This window comes from Dermacentor silvarum, chromosome 4 (genome assembly GCF_013339745.2).
Source record: "Dermacentor silvarum isolate Dsil-2018 chromosome 4, BIME_Dsil_1.4, whole genome shotgun sequence".
NCBI classification, from domain to species: Eukaryota; Metazoa; Arthropoda; class Arachnida; order Ixodida; family Ixodidae; genus Dermacentor; species Dermacentor silvarum.
In genome coordinates, this window is record NC_051157.2 from 12,678,931 (window position 1) to 12,698,321 (window position 19,391).

At 46.2% G+C, this 19,391-nt stretch overlaps 1 protein-coding gene across 1 annotated transcript; it reads right to left on the minus strand.

The window, feature by feature from the left end:
• Window positions 1-342: 342 nt before the first annotated feature.
• Window positions 343-15,606, minus strand: LOC125944624 (gamma-aminobutyric acid receptor subunit rho-2-like). Its single transcript, XM_049665132.1, has 5 exons — window positions 15,395-15,606; window positions 11,469-11,488; window positions 10,376-10,591; window positions 6,701-6,862; window positions 343-740 (listed from the first exon to the last, which is right to left on the minus strand). Exons 1-5 carry the CDS (start codon window positions 15,604-15,606, stop codon window positions 343-345), a joined length of 1,008 nt encoding a protein of 335 aa, XP_049521089.1.
• Window positions 15,607-19,391: the final 3,785 nt, after the last annotated feature.

The following is a 19,391-nucleotide window of genomic DNA, read 5'->3' on the forward strand; positions in this document are numbered from 1 at the left end:
ACATTCCTTAAGGATGTGCGGGTCCCGGAACAGGGCTAGTTTTTCGCCAACTTCGAGCTTTTCTTCCTGAGAAAACTGCATGGGTTTCCTTTGTAGCTTCATGCTACAATTCTGGTGGATAACAACTTTTCACTTTCATTCTTTAAGGATGCAACTTCTATTTATATGTATACAAATTTGTGAAAATGCGCACATATTATAAGTCACCGTGTACCATGAAGTGTGCCATATACACTAGAGCCAGAGTTCCGTCTAGTGATTTTTCCAAGAAGCTCTATGTTCTGTGCACAGCCTCCGAGATCGCGCTCACTCGCAAGGTGCGAGCGCGTGCAGTCTCGGAGGCTATGTTCCGTGGCGTCCGTTGAAGCTAGTAACGGTACAGGCGTTCTTGCACTTCCACAGGTCAGTGTGTGGAGTTGCAGCTCTCACCGTGTGCAGTATGAGGACGTACTGGAGGAGCGCGGCGATGATGAAGCAACGGCAGATGAGGTACCAGACGTCGATGGAGCGCAGCTGGTGGTCCTGCGCCCTGCTGGCAAAGTGGCTCACCTGCTGGTGCTCGAGAATCACGAACGAGAGCGCCATGAGCGCCGCGCGAGGCACGGGGCGCCTCGGGTCGAGCCAGAAGCCAGTCCATGACAGGAGCACTGGAAACAGGCTCGGCCCCAGCGGGTCGATCAGCACCGCGAGGAGCTGGCGACGGAACGCGGCGCGCAACACGAGCCGCGTGCGCCTGCGGCCTGCGCAATTTGATCGGCTGTTTTGATTGATTGATTGAGCTTAACATTTCAAAGCAACGCCTGGGCTATGGGAGATGCCTTAGTGGAAGGCCTCGGAATAATTTTGTATCCTATGCTGACGAGCGTTTTTTGAATTCTCGTCCCATTGGTCGCATCCAGCGGGCATACCGGATCATTGGCATTGGGGCTCCGGCAGCCAGCATCACTTGTCAGGGAAGCTGATGCCAAGCCTTTCTACAGGCCCGTTACCACGACGCCGAGGTGCCATGGGGCTGGCGTGCGCGGAAGGTGGTGGCCTCTTTTCGCTTCGCCCTCGTTTTTCGCTTTTTGTGCCTGTGCCTGTACTGCTTTTTTTCCAGACGCAAAACTGTATAGATCCATAACTAGCCGTTCGCTAAGACTGTAGACGTTAATTACTAAAATATTGTATGATGTGACCCACACCCCCCCCCCCCCCCCAAAAAAAAAAAAAGACATGCCGCCCCCATCGGAATACGGTCACTGCGGTCGGGAATCGAACACATGACCACGCACTCACCAGCTCCTTGAACACTATAGCCGCGAACGATGCACCGTCTGGGGGTAGACATTAACAGGTACTCCTTCGGCAACCTGAACGTTTATGACAATGTCCCGTTAAAGTGACCCCGGAGACTTATTAGAAGAGATCCAGGACATATGTACCGGCATATTTTCAACTTGAAGGCTGGGAAGCCAACCAACTATCATTCAATATACTGACGAAGAAACTAGTATTCACCATTGGTAACCAGCTAATGGTTATAAATAGAGTACCTAACACATTCATTTAGGCAAGATAGTAATGAGGGAGGGGGTGTTATTGAGAAGGAAATCGGAAGATTGAAAAAAAAAAAATGTTCGAATGCATTTGGCCGACGCTCCTTAGTCACGAACGGCAGCTTACCAATATCATTGGAAATAAATATATTTAGTCATGATAATCTGCCAGTAAAATTAATGACCATGCATATAAAACTGGACAAAGAAAACTGACGCAAGCAAAGGACTCTGCAAAGAGCGATGAAAAAGAAGGTAATAAGTATAGCATGATCATAATCCAGAGATGGGAGCTCTGCCCAAGCCGCGATACAGTGACTTTTTCCCCCATCTCCTCAGCCATGTGACGCAGCACATGTCTGCAACAAATAAAATACTAAAAAAATATGGATAAAAGATCAAATGCGAGTTAGTTGGGCAAGTTGTGTTATGCATATATCAAATGACCATAGGGATATTATAGTGATATATTAAGCGCCATGGTAAGTGTAGCGTTGTCGATGGCGACGGTAGATTAAGTGACAAGGTTAGGAAATGAGCCTGTTTAATGTGCTGCGTTGACGCTAGCAGAGGATAATTGGTGAACTCTGGGAGAAGCCTGTGTCCTACAATGGGCCTAATTAAATTGATGATAATCCCTGTTGTCTCTTTTTTTTTCGTTGGAGAAGATCGATATGTCAATGACACTTGAACTATGTCTTTTCTCCGTCATTAGTTAATACGTAGACGGTAGTGAAAATTAAGAACACTAACATGCTAATGAAATTGTAGAAGACACTAACGACCAGCATAGAGAAATGGCGTAGACATCGCGCACGCGCGCACGCGCGCACGTACCCACCCACCCAACTACACCCCCCCCCCCCCACACACACACAGAGAGAGAGAGAGAGAGAAAGAGAGAGAACGGGTGCCAATTACCAAACATAATATTGCAATAGCAATTATATGAGCACTCCAGGTGAATTTCCGTCGCCGGCGTCGTCGTAGCCGTGATATTCTGTATAAAGCGCAAGTGCGATAACATCGCGGCTGCGGGTCGTATGCTGTAGCTGCGAGCGAAAACTTGCAAGGGTGAGCCGATATGTATAGTGACTTGATGCGGCGTTTTCCTCTCGCCTTCGCAAGGGAGGAAGGAGGGCAGGATGCGCGCCGTCTTCTCACGCGCGCAAGAGGGGAAGCGGGGAGACGTGCCAAGGCCTATGCACTTTCCTCCTTCCCGACTCTGACGTCACCTCACTTTTACCGATGGAGTTGTCCGGGGCATTGATCAGCAGGCCACGCTTGGTTAGGGCCGGCTTGGCCGAGCCTGCTTAGAGCTGTTTTGGGCCAGTGTGGGGTGCCACTTCAGACAGGAATGTGGAGACAGGCCTCGTGCGTGCGCTTTTGCAGATTGCGCACGATGTCTCGCTGTTTTCTCGTTTGCGTGCTGTGCTGGAAGTGAAGCTTTGTGACGCGAAACTACCAGCAACACATGATATGTCACTGCGGCGTGCCGAACTGTTGTGGCAACTACAACAAAGGGACAGAAGTCCGAGTTTTAGAGCACAGCTCTTATGTGCCCGTTCCTGCGGCGAGCGTCGGCGTTCCCGCCGTAACCGTGCGAACGAGCAAAGCGAAAGAGGAGAGCGAACGGCGGCGCGCAGCGGGCGATTAAAGAAAGACGGCGAGAGCGAAGAGGCGCAAGGAGGAAAGCGGAGAGGAGGGTGCAGCGGGGCCATGAGGTGGAAAGCGGAGAAAGCGTGAGAAAAAAACCTAGTGCGGCGACTATGGCTACGAGATGGCGCCGGAGTGGCGCGCGTCGTCGGGGTGGTCCGTCGGCGGTGGCTCCTGTGAATCGCGCCCACGCGCTATCTCTCGCGATCTCCAGATTAGCGAGGTAGTCGAGCCACACTTCGCTCCGTTTGCAACGTGCCGCACGAGACCGATCGATCCGCGCCAGCCAATATATCGCGAAATGAAAACACGCATGGAGCAGAGCCTCAAATTTCGCATTAGGGAGTATCGTAATCGTCGGTGAATTGTTTTTCTTTCCAAATGACGATGACCATAGAACGAAGTGGGAACGATCAATCCGCCGAGATGACACAGGCATCCGTATGCTACGGGATCGCAAGGCTTGTCATCGCAGTCTTCTCGCTATTCACGATTCTCACAAGACGCGCACCTTGCGATCGGCTCCGGTAGCTGGGCTGTGGCGTGAACGACGCGTCGATATTGCAATTCTGTATCGTCCACAAATTATTGTTTGGGTGCTACTAATAGCAGTGAATTTGATGATGTGGGATCACGAAATATGATTCGGACGATGGAGACCCGCAAAACCAGCCTGCACAGTCGTCAGTTGTTTGGTCTTAAATTTTTCCATGGTGAGAAACGAGTTTACGACCCAGACGCCCTGTTACATGCCGCAGCTGGAAATGACCTAATCCCAGCTTAGCTACTGCACATTTTGGTGAAGTTTACACTTCTGTCATAACATGCAAAACACGTGGATGTTGACAGCTTCGTACGTTTAACTTCGCATTGATTTTTGTATTCTGTGATCACATCGTAGTACCTAACTTTTGATATAATCGAACCTTGCGGCCTACTATCTGTTCATGATTGTTCCGATACTTCTTATGCTGTTGCAGGTGTGCGAGCTTCACTTCAAGCTGATATATCTAGGAACCACCAGTACATACACTAATGTTACCTACAAAATTGCTAACCTCCTTAGAAATAAACCAGTCGTTATGAATATGATTGTTGATAACATGTAGATTCACAATTTCAAAAAATAAAATATGGCCATGTATTTATTTTCTGTCCCTCCGCATTTGAGCATCAGTAGGAGCCGTTTTGTGCCAATGTCAAGTGTTTTATTGATTTTTCTGCTTTTTAAAATATATATTTGAATATTTGAATTTTATTGTATGAACAGTATTCCTTCTGCGTATTGCTATCTTGAGTTTATTTGATAATGTGGTTAAAAATGAAATACATGTATGTGAAACTCATTTTTATAGTTGCACCCTGTTGCATATTGTATGTATACATCTATATGTGTCTTTTTCATTTCTGTGTTGTTGTTTTTTTGCCCCTAGAAAAAAAAAACGTATTTGTGTTCAAATTAAACTTGTAGTGCAACTGAGCAAAACATCTGCAAACGAACATTCTCACATCAATAAAATAACCATTGTGTTTATTATAATAATCTCTAGTGCTAATTTTGACTGTTAAGAAATGACTGCTGTAAGAAAAGTCGGGCACATTTAAGCCCTGGTATATTGGTTTTGTCTAACTATATACGCGTATGAATACTCTCTAGTACAAGTGCTGCATCTTTCCACATTAAACGTTGGTAAACGATACCGCACTCCTAATAATGTGCCAGTGTGCCATACTCATAGGTCAAAGGCGCACCTCGAATATATTTGTCGTGAGCTACCCCGCCCTTTTTTTTCTGTAGTCTTAAACAAAGCTAAAAAAAAAAAAAAAAACGGAATAAGAAAACATACACCGTCGGTTACATACTCAGTAATGCGAAATTTGAGCGCAGCTCTATACGTGTTTTCATTTCGCGATATATTTATTGGCTGGCGCGGACAATCTGTTTCGTGCGGCACATTGCAAACGGAGCGAAGTGTGGCGCGACTACTTCGCTAATCTGGAGATACCGAGAGCCAGCACGTGGAGCCAGCGCGTGGGCGATGCGTGGGCGCGATTGACAGTAGCATGCTACAGACAGACCTCCCAGACGACGCGCGCTACTCTGGCGCCATCTCGTAGCCATCGTCGCCGCACTGCGCTTTTCTTCTCGAGCTTTCGCCACACCCTCCTCCGCTTTCCGCCTCTTTGTTCAGCTGCACTCATCTCTCCGCTTTCTCCTCGCGTCTTTCCCTCCCCTGCTGCGCTGCGCGTTCGCTTTCATCTCTCGCTGTGGTCGTTCGCTCGGTTACAAGCGACGACGCCAACGCCGACGTTCGAGTTGCGCTCTAAAGAAATTGTCGGTCACACACTGCAGGCGAAGCTTCCGCTCTCCGAAGCCGTGATTGAGTGCCTCCGTCGCAACGTCGGGCAAGGTCTGTGACGTCAGCGGTGGAGTGAACACGCCTTACTTTGTTGTAGGGGGACGTGCGCGCGCTGAGAGACGGGGGGAGGGAGCGGGGCAGGTTAGTGCCCATCTCTTCTACTCCAGCTGCGGCCCCTGAGCGTGGCCGCGCGCGTTCTATCTCGGAGGCAATCTGCGCTGGGGTCTAAGGCTAGCTAGCCGGATATATATCTGACGGCTTCATGTGCGCTGCGTTCTCGGGCTCATAGTTTGCGTTGAAGCGAGAGAGAGCACGAAGGGGAATTCGCTGGCCGCTGCCGCCGCTTTTCACCACGCCAGCGTTCTGACAGAGCCTGTCCGCGATCATTAAGTGAGATTTGTTCGTGTTTGCCTGTGCGCGTGTGGCAGCGTGCTTGTTAATTTAGTTTGTAAGCGAATGTTTAGAGCCCTTTATTCAGCTGATAAAACAACGAACCTTATTTCGTATAGCTGTATAATAATTTGCTATCGCAATCAATGTTCCGCCTGTCGGGCGAAACTGACTTCTTTTTTCTATTAGGAAATTCAATTCAATTCAAGTTTATTTGTCCTGAATTCTTACAGGATCTTACGAATTCTTACGAAATGATCATGTATAACGACAATCATTATAATTACTACATGCGACACTAACAACACTAGAAAAATATACCTCTCGGTAATGCGCACGTCAAAATGTCGGTAAATGACTTATCAAAAACCATACCTTGTCGAAAAGTGACAGCGACAAAGGCAATCAGAACAATGTAGTGCCGAAAAATCATTCCTGCTCTTCTGAACTTTTTGATTCTCGTCTTGAAGGCGCACGCTAGGTCACCGACCTGTTTGCACCACACACTGTTGACTACATGAGAGGGGTACGTTATACACAACATTCTTACAGCAGTCAACGAAGGCGTTCCTATGTTTGACGTAGCAAAATCGCGTGCTTTTTTACTAGATTTTTTTTTTGCTTGGACAACTCATTCGGAGCACGAAAGGGAAGGTTAACAGCCGCTCACTGGCCTATCTTTCTTAATCGATGCGATACATGGTGCAGGTACGGTATCACAACAACTTTCCTGCATGGTTCGGCACCGCTTCTTACCTCCGGGCAAGTCGTCCACCACGAATAACGGCAGGAGGCCGAGAAAATTGAAGGTGCCCTCGCCGAAGTCGCTCGCAAAGTGGATGCTCTTCTCGGAAACGCGGAATGGGCTCTGCTCGTCTCCTATCCAACGCAGAATCGATTGATGGTCATCGCTGTCCACTGCGAGCCGACATGGGGGCGGTGAACGTACGTTTGATAGCAAAGCCCAATACCTTTTTACAGCTGCGACACCGTGCGGTCAAGTTCTTGACAAAATACCGTCCGGTGTTCGAGCAGCATTTTAAACAAAGATAACTATTAGGAAAATTAGCCGCTCCTCCACCAGGAGACGCCCCGTGAGCTTTATTTACGAAATTCCCCGCGATGACGCAGGCATTGACGCAAGCTAAGTCGAGTTAAAGTATAAAGAGTTGACAGTCAGTTTAGCATACGCTAAAGAGGATGAAGGCTAGAGCCTGCGCGCTCGCGAGACATTCAATAAATTACTTTGACATTCACCAACGCCTCCTATAAAGACTTTTATAGGAGGCGTTGCATTCACATTCGAATGCGTTGTTACTTCCTATTACTTGTTTTCTCTTTACTTGTTTTCTCTTTACTTATTTACCTCTTTTTCGGTCGCCTAGACATCACCACTGGTTCTGCGTGGTAACTGCACGTTAGAACGGTCATGGCTTTCTCTTTCTTTTTTGTTCATCTACTTTCTTGTAGCGCAGGCAGAATGACAGGGACACGGAAAGGCACATTAGACAAACACACATCGCTAACTTTCAATCGCAGATTTATTTACAATTCTCGCAGGCGTAATTATGCTCCTCAAAACGTCATGAGTACACCCGTGAGCAAAAGTACCTACGGACCGTAGGGTCGCCGAAAAAACTGAATTTCTTCGTAATTAACACGTATAAACTGAAATTGACGAGTGCACTGCAAAGTTTGCGATGCCAAGTTCGTGCTGCAGTCGTCAATTTCAAGTTGCATTCGCAGGCGGTTGAAAAAATCAGGCTTCATCACGCAATCCCTGGTCTGTATACTTTTGCTCACGGGTGTACATTGCTCGGCAAATATGAACAAAACCGGAAATCCACACGCAGGCATTTTTGTGGCCAAACTTATTACTTAGTAGGGTGTCCGTGCAACGCGAACAGAGGTAATCGAGCACTTTTATTGATAAAGAAATTGATGGCTTACTGGCGCATGCGTCACCAAATGTGGCTATGTTCGTAGCTTCCGTAGTCATTTCTAACTTGCTTCTACTCATGATAAAAGTTTCTTTGATTTGTCTGAGACGTCACCTGAGACGTCAGATCCATGTGTACTGACCATGATTCTCCTAATGGCTGAACGATCGCCGTGCCGGAGTTCCCGCCACGCGTAAAATATACAGGAGATGACAGCGTTCCCTTTTTGAGCCCGCATCGCGCTGGTTCGCCACTTCTTGCACAGACGGCGACACTCCTAGGTACTGCGCCAGAGCCGCTAGATTTGGCACGTTTAGGTGCGAAGCAGGTTATGCGCTCGGGCTGTCGGCGTCTCCTGTAGTCGTCGTCACGGTAAATCACGCGCAATCACGTGGTGGGAGGCGCAATCATGCGCTCTGCGCTCGGGATGTCGGCGTCTACTGTCGTCGTCGTCACGGTAAAGCAAGCGTGAGCAAACGGCTCGTGCTCGCGCTCGGCACGCGCTCGTGCCACTGCTCCCACGTTCGTCGTCGTCGTCGTCGTCGTCTTCCATAGCTGGATGCGTTGCCGCTCATCATTCCAGCGTAGAATTTCACTTCTCTTCTGTCGTCGTAATGGGAAGGCCGCGTTTACGGGGTTATGAGCAATTGTTTAAGGCAGTATGGACCCATTAACGGTGCATAACTGCATGCTTCGCACCTCCCCAGGTTTCACGTCAGTGGATCTGCATTTCGCTCAATGGGTCATTTTGCACTTACACATAAAATTTAATTCACCGCTCAAACCGAGCCTATGACTTTACTGCGCTAACTGTAATAACTAATAAAAACTAAAACAGTGCACCAAAGTGCAGCGTCGTGGCAATGAAGCGCTAACGAGGCACTTGCTTGCTTGCTTTTTATTTTGCTGCTGTGTCGGCACCTGTGGTCGCCGCGTTTATAAAAGAAAAGCTCCATATCTTGTAATATAGGATGCGTTGAAGGCGTATAAATAGCTATTTAATTGCAATGTTTGCTTCCCCAAGACAACCGCAGCAAATGACCACTACCAACTCTCGTCCTCATCCGTTCCTTTCTGCCGTCTGCACCCGCTCCGATACAAACGCTTGCGCTTTATGTCACTTTCCGAATGGCAGCATGCATCAATGTTTGTCGTCTGCCTCGGCTGCGCTGCAGGCGCCCACGGGTTGACGCTCGCTTGCCCCCATCACCCATTACATTTTAATCCATGCAAACTACTCACATAAATATTATCTCCACCCTACGGCCCGTTTACACTATTAGTAGCAAACAAGCCATCGCGGATATCAAAGACCTAGGCATTTTCTCGAATTTGCGCGTGCATATCAGGACACAAAGCTTATTTGATGAAAAAAAAAAGATGAACGATTAACGTCACAGGAACCATCAATAAAATAGATAACAAACGGGTCCACAAGAACGCTAAGAACGAAAACCAAACCTTCAACAACTGCACTCTGTTTCGCAGCTATATTACGATCTTTTCTATTTACTGAAAGGATTCGCATTGCTCACTGGTTAGGGGACTTAAGCTTATGCAGTATGCTCCATGGCGTGTTCTTAATCGAAAGACAAGAGTACGTCGAGTTACGCACCAGCCGGCGAACACCTGTGTTGGTATATATTGTTAGATCACGCTGGACCTGCGAGGATAGGAGCTCGAGGCATGAGACGTGTACGAGGCTTTGTTTCAGTTCTCTCGTACGTGCGTGGTTGGATTTCTAAATTCAGATAAATTATCATAGTTAATGTAATACGCAGCCAAGCGGGCGTTTATTTTAAGTTATGAAGTGATTGGCTGATTTTTTCTTTGGTCTAGACTTCTTCTGTGCAGTGCTGATTTCTTGTAGGAAAAACTCCTCCATTCGCATGCGTATACGCAGTATACAGGGTGTCTCAACTATCATGCACCAATACTTAAATATCTGAAAATGCCACGTAGCTGGACAGAACCAAGGTAATGTTTGCTGTCGCTTGGAGACAGTCAGATTATTTCTTGCATTCCGCATAATTACATAATTAGTCTTAATAATTAATCAGCGTCTCAAATATCACAACTAGATGAAAAATGTCAATGAGAAAATTGTAGAGCAACGTGAAAAACTCTCGATATAGCTTTCTGTTGCTCAATACATGCTACATAAAAGTGTTTTTTTTTTTTTGAGCGTGAAAGAAGCCCGCGAATACACGCAAACTGCCTCGAGCGGTCAGTCGCGCGATAATTCTGCATACATTCGCAGGCTAATCAGGTTTATTGGCGCAAAAGCAACTTAGGCTAGGCTGCGCCAGCCACAAGGTGACAAATAACAGTAAAATACATATGTGAATATATTTATATATATATTTATTTCATACATATACATATATGAAATAAATATAAATAGTTCAGTATTGTCTCCCTGGTTATCACAAGTGCTTGCTGCAAGAATACCGATGCCTTAAACCGGTGTTAACGATGAATAAAGTTTTACCATTTACGATGGACATGTCGCAGACGTGAACGTCGAAGGGATAATAGATGAAGTCAATGTTGCAGCACAAAGCAAAGTTCAGTCTGAAATGCAAACAAAATCGGAAGCAGAGTATAAGTATTTGTCGTTGTCGAATTCGCCTGGAATGTGAGTTCCCATCTGTGCGAGAACGATCAGTCAAAAGCGGTAACTTGAACTCCTCGCGGAAGTCCGAGACTGGTGGTCACCTAAACAAACAAAATGCATGGTTCCACAACGCAACATTTCTAGGAAGACGTGACAGTCCTCGTCACTTGCTTATCACTCGTTTATCGCTACCCCTGTCATTAGAATTTTGATTGGTTTGTGAGGCTCAAGTTGCACGTTTAGAACTCTTAAAAGCTCGCTGTCACACTCTTCTGATGTGGAAGGTATCTGCGTAAAAGAATGCACACTTCGTCAGCCTGTGATGTGTTAGCCATGCTCTTTGTTTCGTAGTTTTACGTTTATGTTGAACTGTTTATGTCTACTTGAGCATGTGCGTGCTTAGTCTCATTTTTTTTAATAGAAAGCTTTAATTCGCACTGTCCGCGTCAACCTTGAAGCGGCCGTTTACTCAGAAATTCATCGAAGAATTTTGTGTCTTACTCTATGCTTTTGTTTCACGGGATGGCTCTCGAGAGGAATATAAATGCGTTGCTTTTGTCGTCTCGTATAAGTCGATTCCACACTCTTTAAGTTTGAGGCATAACTTGCTGCTGTAAACGGTGCTGTGACATTTACGTGATCAAACTGCCCCAGTTTTTTTTTTTTTTTTTTTTTTTGTGAATAGACGCAATAACACTACATGTGGTACAATATAGCAGCATTCTGCGGAACTGAGCTTCCCTCAGTGCGGAAGCCCCTCCTAATTGATGATTTGCAAAAAAGTTGCTGCGCGTGCGTGAGCAATGACATTTCTAGCCAAGTGACCTCCACCACAGACTAGCAGAACGAACTGTGTTGTTCCCGTTCAACCACCGGCGAACCGTGCACTCGCATCTACTCTGCCAGAGCTTGTGGGTGTGGGGTGACTTTGAGAACCTGGAATTTTCGCAGTTATTTTTGGAAATACTTTGTGCTCGCTCTTCGCTCCTGGAAGAGAAGGTAAGGGGGAGGGAGGGGCGCACTTAGAGGGAGAAATGTAGTCTGTGAACGATAAGGTGGTTAGAAAACACCAGGTGGAGCTCACAATTTTACAAATCGTCAATTAGAAGCGAACTTTCTCAAATGAATGAGCTTGCTTGACGAAAGTCACGGTTCAGGATGGTGATATGTACATAGATAGCACTAGGAAGTATGAGATACGCTTGATGAGAAATCTGGCAAAGCGATTTTTTTTTGTGCTTTTGGTTTTGATACTCCACGATAGCTGAAGATGCGGATCACGAACAGCCACTGATGTGCGAATCGAAAAAACTAGTGTTAAATTGGGTTTCACGCGAAAGATGTAGAATCTCCGCGTGCGATTAACGGGAGAGATCATATAGGCGCCTTCTTCGATAGCACAAGTTTAATAAAATCAAGAGTTTGATTTGATGACACTTGGTTTGATCCCTCGTCCATCTTTCGTCCTTTCCTAGAGCACAGAGCTCCCGTGGAGCGGTAGCCGAGACGTCTTTGTATTTTCTTTTACGTGGTTGGTGTCTTGCTTTTTGGCAGATAGACTACAAGTTTATTATAAGGCAAAATCGACATTTGGAAAGCGTCGTGTTAAAATTGGTTTTGTTGCCTTACAATACACTAGGATTGGAGGAACCTGATCAGTAAGGGCACGACGTTTTATATATTGTTCGAGGCGTGCGTGAGAAGTGATGGTTGTTTTCGTTCTCTTCAGTGCCGCCGTAGTTCAGCAGGGTGATAAATGCGCATAATGTTATGGTGGTGTAATGAGCAGAAAAAAAAAAACGCGCAGAAAAAAATTCAGTTACTTGTACCAGAATGACCTAGAATTGGTTTACTTTTACGGTCACTTGTAATTACTTTTGTGCACAGTCATAAGTGCACAATATCTACGAGCAGTGAAAAAGACACGGAGAATTGCCAAGAAATACGAGGATAAAATTTTAGATTTCAAAGTGCTAGCCTGCAATGCTTGTTGTTCGATAACAAGTTTTGTTCCTTGTCCATTGAGCGCCCTTTTCGCTTATGGTAGCATTTCTTGGCCATCTATATCAGCGTTCGAATGACGATATCATCATCATCATCATCATCATCATCATCATCATCATCATCATCATCAGCCTATATTTATGTCATCATCATCATCATCAGCCTATATTTATGTCATCATCATCATCATCATCAGCCTATATTTATGTCCACTGCAGGATGAAGGCCTCTCCCTGACATCTCCAATTACCCCTGTCTTGCGCTAGCATATTCCCATAGCATAGGTATACCCAAACGCAATAGATATACGAGGCGCATGTAATCTCTCAATGACACGATTTTTTTAACGTTGTCCGAGTGACACCTGCTCTAAGGCCACGTGCTCTAATACCACGATCGGTGTGGTATACTGGCTGGGCACCGACTGACAAGGTCCTTATGTCAGGTCGTTCACAGCGAAGCAGACAACCATGTTTATATAACGTGTCATGTCCCTGCAGACGCAGGTGAGCGAGTCGATTTGTTTGTATGCGTGTGCGTTACGTTCATGGAGGCCAACATATGTCTGCGCAGCGAAGCATCGGTTCTTTCTTTCTTTCTTTCTTTCTTCTTTCTTTCTTCTTTCTTTCTTTCTTCTTTCTTTCTTTCTTTCTTTCTTTCTTTCTTTCTTTCTTTCTTGTAATGCTCGCGAAACAAGAAGTCAAACAGAACCGCAAGTCGTTCCTGATCACTGGAGACATTAAGAATGGAAAGCTGCCCATAAAGGTTATACGACCCCTGCAGCCGCCGTCGCTTGGGTTAGCTTTGCCTTTCCGGAAAATCTCGCTGTCAAGCTGCCTGGGCTGACTGCCGTAATGTTTACTGTGTAGCTGACACTCACATCGCTTTGAAGGGCGAATGAGCAGTCGGTGGCCAAGAAAGAGCATTGACATTTTGTTATATTGGCGTTCTGGGAAGGCGCCGCCCCACGCTTATATGCTCGCTCGTTATAAATACCGCGCTGAAAACCCCGCCAGAGCAAGCAGGGTATAGGGAACGGAGTGCTCGCTTTATTTATCGAGGTGGCCGTAGCTTACCATTCAAGATACAATGCCGCACGTCACGCGATCATCGAAAGCGGACTGTGTTAGTATACGGAGAAGTTAACATGCAGATGAATGCGTAGAACAAAATTAAAGTTGCGGGATTTTCAAGGCCCACCATGGTTCCAGCTCTACGGCTGGATCAAGTTTAAAACTGGGCTGTGAAAATAAAAATGAATAAATTGTGGTGTTTAACGTTCCGTAACTGCACAGTCAGTGGGGATGGACGCCGCAGTGGAGGGCTATTAATTTTTGACCACCTGCAGTTATTTAACGTGTGCCCAGATCTAAGTACACGAGCGTTCTTGCATTTAGCGCCCATCGAAATGCGGTCGCCACCGCGTCCGGGAGTCGAGCCCGCGATCTCGTGCTCAGCAGGAGAGCGCCATGGCCACTGAGCGTCCGCGGTGGACGAAATGCTGTGCAAAAGGAACAAGCCGACATAATTAATGAGGGCAAAGAACAAACACGTCACGAAAGAAAAAGGAGCTGGATACGGGACAAGCGCTACTAGTCTAACTTTTCGAATAGTCTGACTTTTCTATTTCTGTTCTTTCATTAACGCATCTGCGCATGCGCGTATGTGTACTATACAGGGTGTTTGACTTAAGTTGGGCCAAACTTTAAAGATACGCAAATAACTACATAGCTGGTAAGATTGCTTGCCGTCGCTTGAAGATACTCAGACTATTTTCTGCATTACGCCTAATATGATAACTAGTCTTAATCATTTATTCAACTTCTCAAATATTATAATTTGATGAAAAGTGTGAATGAGAAAATTGTAGAACATGAAAAACGTCCGATACAGCTTTCTGTTGCTCAATATGTGCTACACAAAAGTATTTATCCGAGCGTGAAAGAAGCCCGCGAATTCACGCAAAGTGCCTCGAGCAGCCAGTCACTCGAGGCACTTTGCGTGTATTCGCGGGCTTCTTTTACGCTCGAAAAAAACACTTTTATATGTATACGCATACGTCGCGTCGTATGCGTGGAGATTAGCAAGTGGAACAATGCATACGCATACGTAGAAGACTCTAGTGGAGTTCCTGCATAATTTTTTTGCACTCATTGTGTCAAGTATCCTCCAACTAGGCCTTCAGCAAGTACTTTTAAGCAAAGAGTTCGTTGTACTGAAATAGGCTGAAGGGAGCAGGCACGCGATGCTCTGGAAGACGTCGACCACAAGAAAGAAAGTTCTAATCTAATCTTTTAATGAAGGACAGCGTAAGCTGTGAAGAGCGAGCTCCGAAGTACCCTCGGCGATTCAGGAGTGTTTAGCTAATGCTGTAGTTTTCACAGCGATCACTCAAGTGTTGGAAAGTTTACGTGAGGATCACGGGAAATTTTGAGAAGGTTTTCTGCCAACTGACATTGTGTTCACACGCTCACCCAAGCTTCATTGTATTGTTGTTAGTTAATTAAACGCCTTAGAATTTTACCAGACACGCTTTAACGAACTCACTAAGTATCCACACGTTGGTATACGCACTATCCGCTAAGTTTCACCTCGATACCCCTATACTTTCTTGCCTCTGAGGATCAGGCGTGAATCCAGGGTATCCTCAAGAAAGTTGGCGAGAGGGGTGGGGCGGGGGGCAGTGTTTAGTAAAGAAGCTTACGAACGCAACCTCCCTTGACGCTTGCAGTAAGACGTCACAGAGTGATGCACGTATGTTCGTCCGGGCCGAGCGTGCACCAGAGAGAAAAAGAACAGGACGGACGCGGCAAGGTGCACTGGAGTGGTCTCGTACACACTGAACGCTGTAGAAGGAAGAAGTCTCTGGTGCTGTAAAAAAGTCGTTACCTCCGGCTGGCCACGATCCGGTTGTCAGGTGCGACGCGGAACCTCAAGTGCTGATCGGCTTGCGAGTCGAGCGGATCAAGCGTTGTGACTGGCGAGAAGGCGAGCCGGGGCCTCCAGAGGCGGTCCGGCAGGCCTTCGGGCAGGGGCGCCGTCCGCTGGCCGTCCACCAGGAGACTCAGGTTGAGACGCGCGTCCAGCCACGAGTATTCCATCTGGCTCGCGAACGTCAGCTGCTGCGTGGTCCGTACGCGAGTTGTGCCGTATGGGAGAGGTCGGCACAAAGACGTCCATATTGCAGAGTTCACTTGAAAGTGAACAACGGCGAAAACTCGATTGACAGAATGCTTCGCCTGAGCAGTGTATTTGGCATTTCGGGATAGCAGGCCCTAAAGAAGCCTACCTTACCATTTCCTTATGTATTTAAAAGAAATAAATAGAATGCGTTGACGATGACAGCGACGACGTTGACAGTGAAGACAACACCAACACACACGGCTTCCCATGAATGTTAAAAAATTCGGACAGTCTGAATCATCCTGCTATATGCTTGTATTTTAACATTGCTTCAAGAATTAGTTGTTGACAATGGGATGAAAGACAATTAGGGTTTGCGTTCGACAGGCGCCGGAGCCATAGCATGTTCAAGTGCCCCCTTCTGGCGCCTTCACTAGATCAAACTCTTTCTGCAATGCAGGTTGTTTCATGAGGTTTAACACTCCATAGCAACAGTGTAGCTATGAGAGACGCCGTGGTGGTTGGGCTCTGGATTAATTTTAACCATGTCAGCTGCTCCAAAGTGTACCCATAACCAAGTACCCGAGCGTTTTCTTCCCCTTTAAGATGCAGCCTCCACGGTCCTGAATCGAACCCACCACCTCGTGCTTAGCAGCAGAACCCGGCACCCACCGATCCCCGACGGCGGGTCTACATTGCATCCGCTTCAATAGGATAGAATGACTCCTTCAACCCTTGGGAGTGCAGGCGTAGCGCGGGCGGCCTTGCTCGCTCATCGGGAGTGATGAAAGGTACATTGTCGTGCTTACCTGATTTACGGGACAGACGTCAAATGGGCTTTGGATGAATAGTTGGAAATATACGACTGTTGGTTCGCCTGCAAGGTACACAGCAAGTACGTGTCCAGTATTACTAAACGCAAAACACTCTAAGTGCGCACCTAATAAATGACATATCTCCAGAACTATCTTTCAAGTAAACTTTCTTCAGTGTTTAATTTTATGTCAACCACTTTACTGTGCTTTTATATTTTCGGTATAGTAGCACTTGCGCGTGGGAAACAGTTATTTCTCGTCCACCGACCGACAGGGCTATATTACAGGGCTCAAGGAAAGTGAAGCTTCGCAGTTATGGTGGCTTTCAAACAAGTTTCCACGCTATAATCTAACCGACGCTGAGTACCAGCTATGGTTGGATGAAGCAGATGTAATAGATACCACTTCAGCTTCCTTGTATTCTCATTTCTTGAAGATGGCTGCGCCTTAGCTTCTACAAAATAGCCCCCCCCCCCCCCCCTCACACACACACACACACACACACACATGCGCATACATGGCGCAATGCACTTGTGAGATATAACAGCGTAAATCTTCACATTCGGAAAATAGCCCACGTTAGTTAAGTGGGCGTAGCTGATGACTTGACGTAGCCCATTAGTTGCCGTTGAAGCCCGTAGCCAGAATAAAGTTACAAACACTGAACGTTGTGTGGCACTCCTGTTGCAAAGCAATGGTGTGCTGCTTCCACCATATTGCGAAAGCTAGGAATTCAGTTAGGAGACGGCGTGTATGGCGCTGAGAGGCAACGAAGTGGGCATTGCGTTATACGCTTCTGCCGAGCGGAAACAGGCCAGTATAGGGTAAGCGGGTGTTTTCTTCTCGTTCGTTCGTTTTGCGGGCCCTTCGTAACGTCCAGCACTTTCCCAACTTCGTTTCTTTTCCCCGCTACTTTGGATGTAGCGAGCATTTTTCTGCGATGGTTTGATAAAAAACGGCCTTCAATTAAAAAACCAAGGAGCTCCACCATGTAGAAACAGACGGCAAGATTGCGCACACAGCGGGGGAAAAAAAAAGAGAAGAACTCGCGTTTTAACTAAAAGCATGCCCGTGATTCGAGAGTTGTCAAAGTAAAGTTAGAAGAAATGAATAGGGAATCAAACTTTTTTGGAATTATTCAGGTGAAGAAAAGAGGAATTGCTGAAAGAGAGAAACTGGCTTCGGGAAAACAGGCTTATTTGTTAACTCTACTCTACTGCGTGCGCGTCTACGCACAGAAGCACAGACGCACACGTCTGGTTTCTGTTGAATGGCTCTTTCTTTAGTCGTCAAACATGTGTGCATGCGTGTGCGCGTGTGTTGTCTAACACCACCACGCCGTGTGTGTTCGCATGCGGTGTGTACGCGCACATACTAGAGTGACGGCTTTAAGTGTCCGTCCAATTACCCCTGTCTTACGCTAGCTCATCCCAACTTGTGCCTGCAGATTTCCTAACTTCATCACCCCACCTAGTTTTTTGCCATCCTCGACTGCGCTTGCCTTCTCTTGGTGTCCATTCTGTAACTCTAATGGTCCACCGGTTTTCCATCCTACAGATTACAGGGCCTGCCCAGCTCCGTTTTTTCTTCTTAATGTCAACTAGAATATCGACTCTCCCCATTTGCTATCTGATCCACACCGCTCTCTTCCTGCCTCTTAAGATTAGGCCTAACACTTTTCGTCCCATCGCTCTTTGTGCCGTCCTTAACTTATTCTCGAGCTTCTTTGTCAACCTTCAAGTTTCTGCCCCATATGTTAGCACTGGTAGAATGCAATGATTGTACACTTTTCTTTTCAACCGCAGTGGTAAGCTCTCAGTCAGGATTTGGTAATGCCTGCCGTATGCACTCCAACCCAATTTTATTCTTCTGTAAATTTATTTTTCATGATCTGGGACACCTGTGAGTAATTGGCCTACATAAACGTACTCCTTTACACTCTAGAGGCTGACTGGCGATCCTGAATTCTTGTTCTCTTGCCAGGCTATTTAACATTATCTTTGTCTTCTGCATATTAATCTTCAACCCCACTCTTACACTTTTTCAGTTAAGGTATTCAATCATTTGCCGTAATTCGTCCCCGTTGTTGCTGAATAGAACAATGTCATCTACAAACCGAAGGTTGCTGAGATATTCGCCGTTGATACTCACTCCTAAGCCTTCCCAGTATAAGAGCTTGAATACTTCTAAGCATGCAGTGAATAGCATTGTAGAGAATGCGTCTCCTTGCCTGATCCCTTTCTTGATAGGCAACTTTCTACTTTTCTTGTGGAGAACCAAGGTAGCTGAGAAATCCTTGTAGATATTTGCCAAGATATTCACGTATGCCTCCTGTACTCCTTGATTACGCAATGCCTCTATGACTGCTGGTATCTCTGCTGAATCAAATGCCTTTTCATAATCTATGAAAGCCATATAGAGATGTTGATTGTACTCCGCAGATTTCTCAATTACCTGATTGATGACATAGATATGATCCATCGTAGAATATCCCTTCCCGAAGCCAGCCTGTTCTCTTGGTTGACTGAAGTGTTGCCCTGATTCTATTGGAAATTATCTTGGTGAATATTTTAATACTGAAATTAAGCTAACGGGTCTATAATTCTTCAATTCTTTAACGTCTCCATTCTTATGAATTAGAATAATGTTGGCGTTCTTCCAGCTCTCTGGTACAGTTGAATTCGTGAGGCATTGCGTATAAAGGGCCGCAAGCTGTTCAAGCATGATATCTCCTCCATCTTTGATTAAATCAACTATTATTCCATCTTCCCCAACAGCTTTTCGCCTGGTCATGTCTTGCAAGGCACTTCTAACTACATCGCTAATTATAGAAGAAGCCTGTGTATCCTGTTCATCACTACTTCGAATGATTTCGAATTAAAGTAGCCTTGCTTCTCTGGTTACTGTAAAGGTCAGTATAGAATTCTTCCGCTGCTTTTACTATGTCA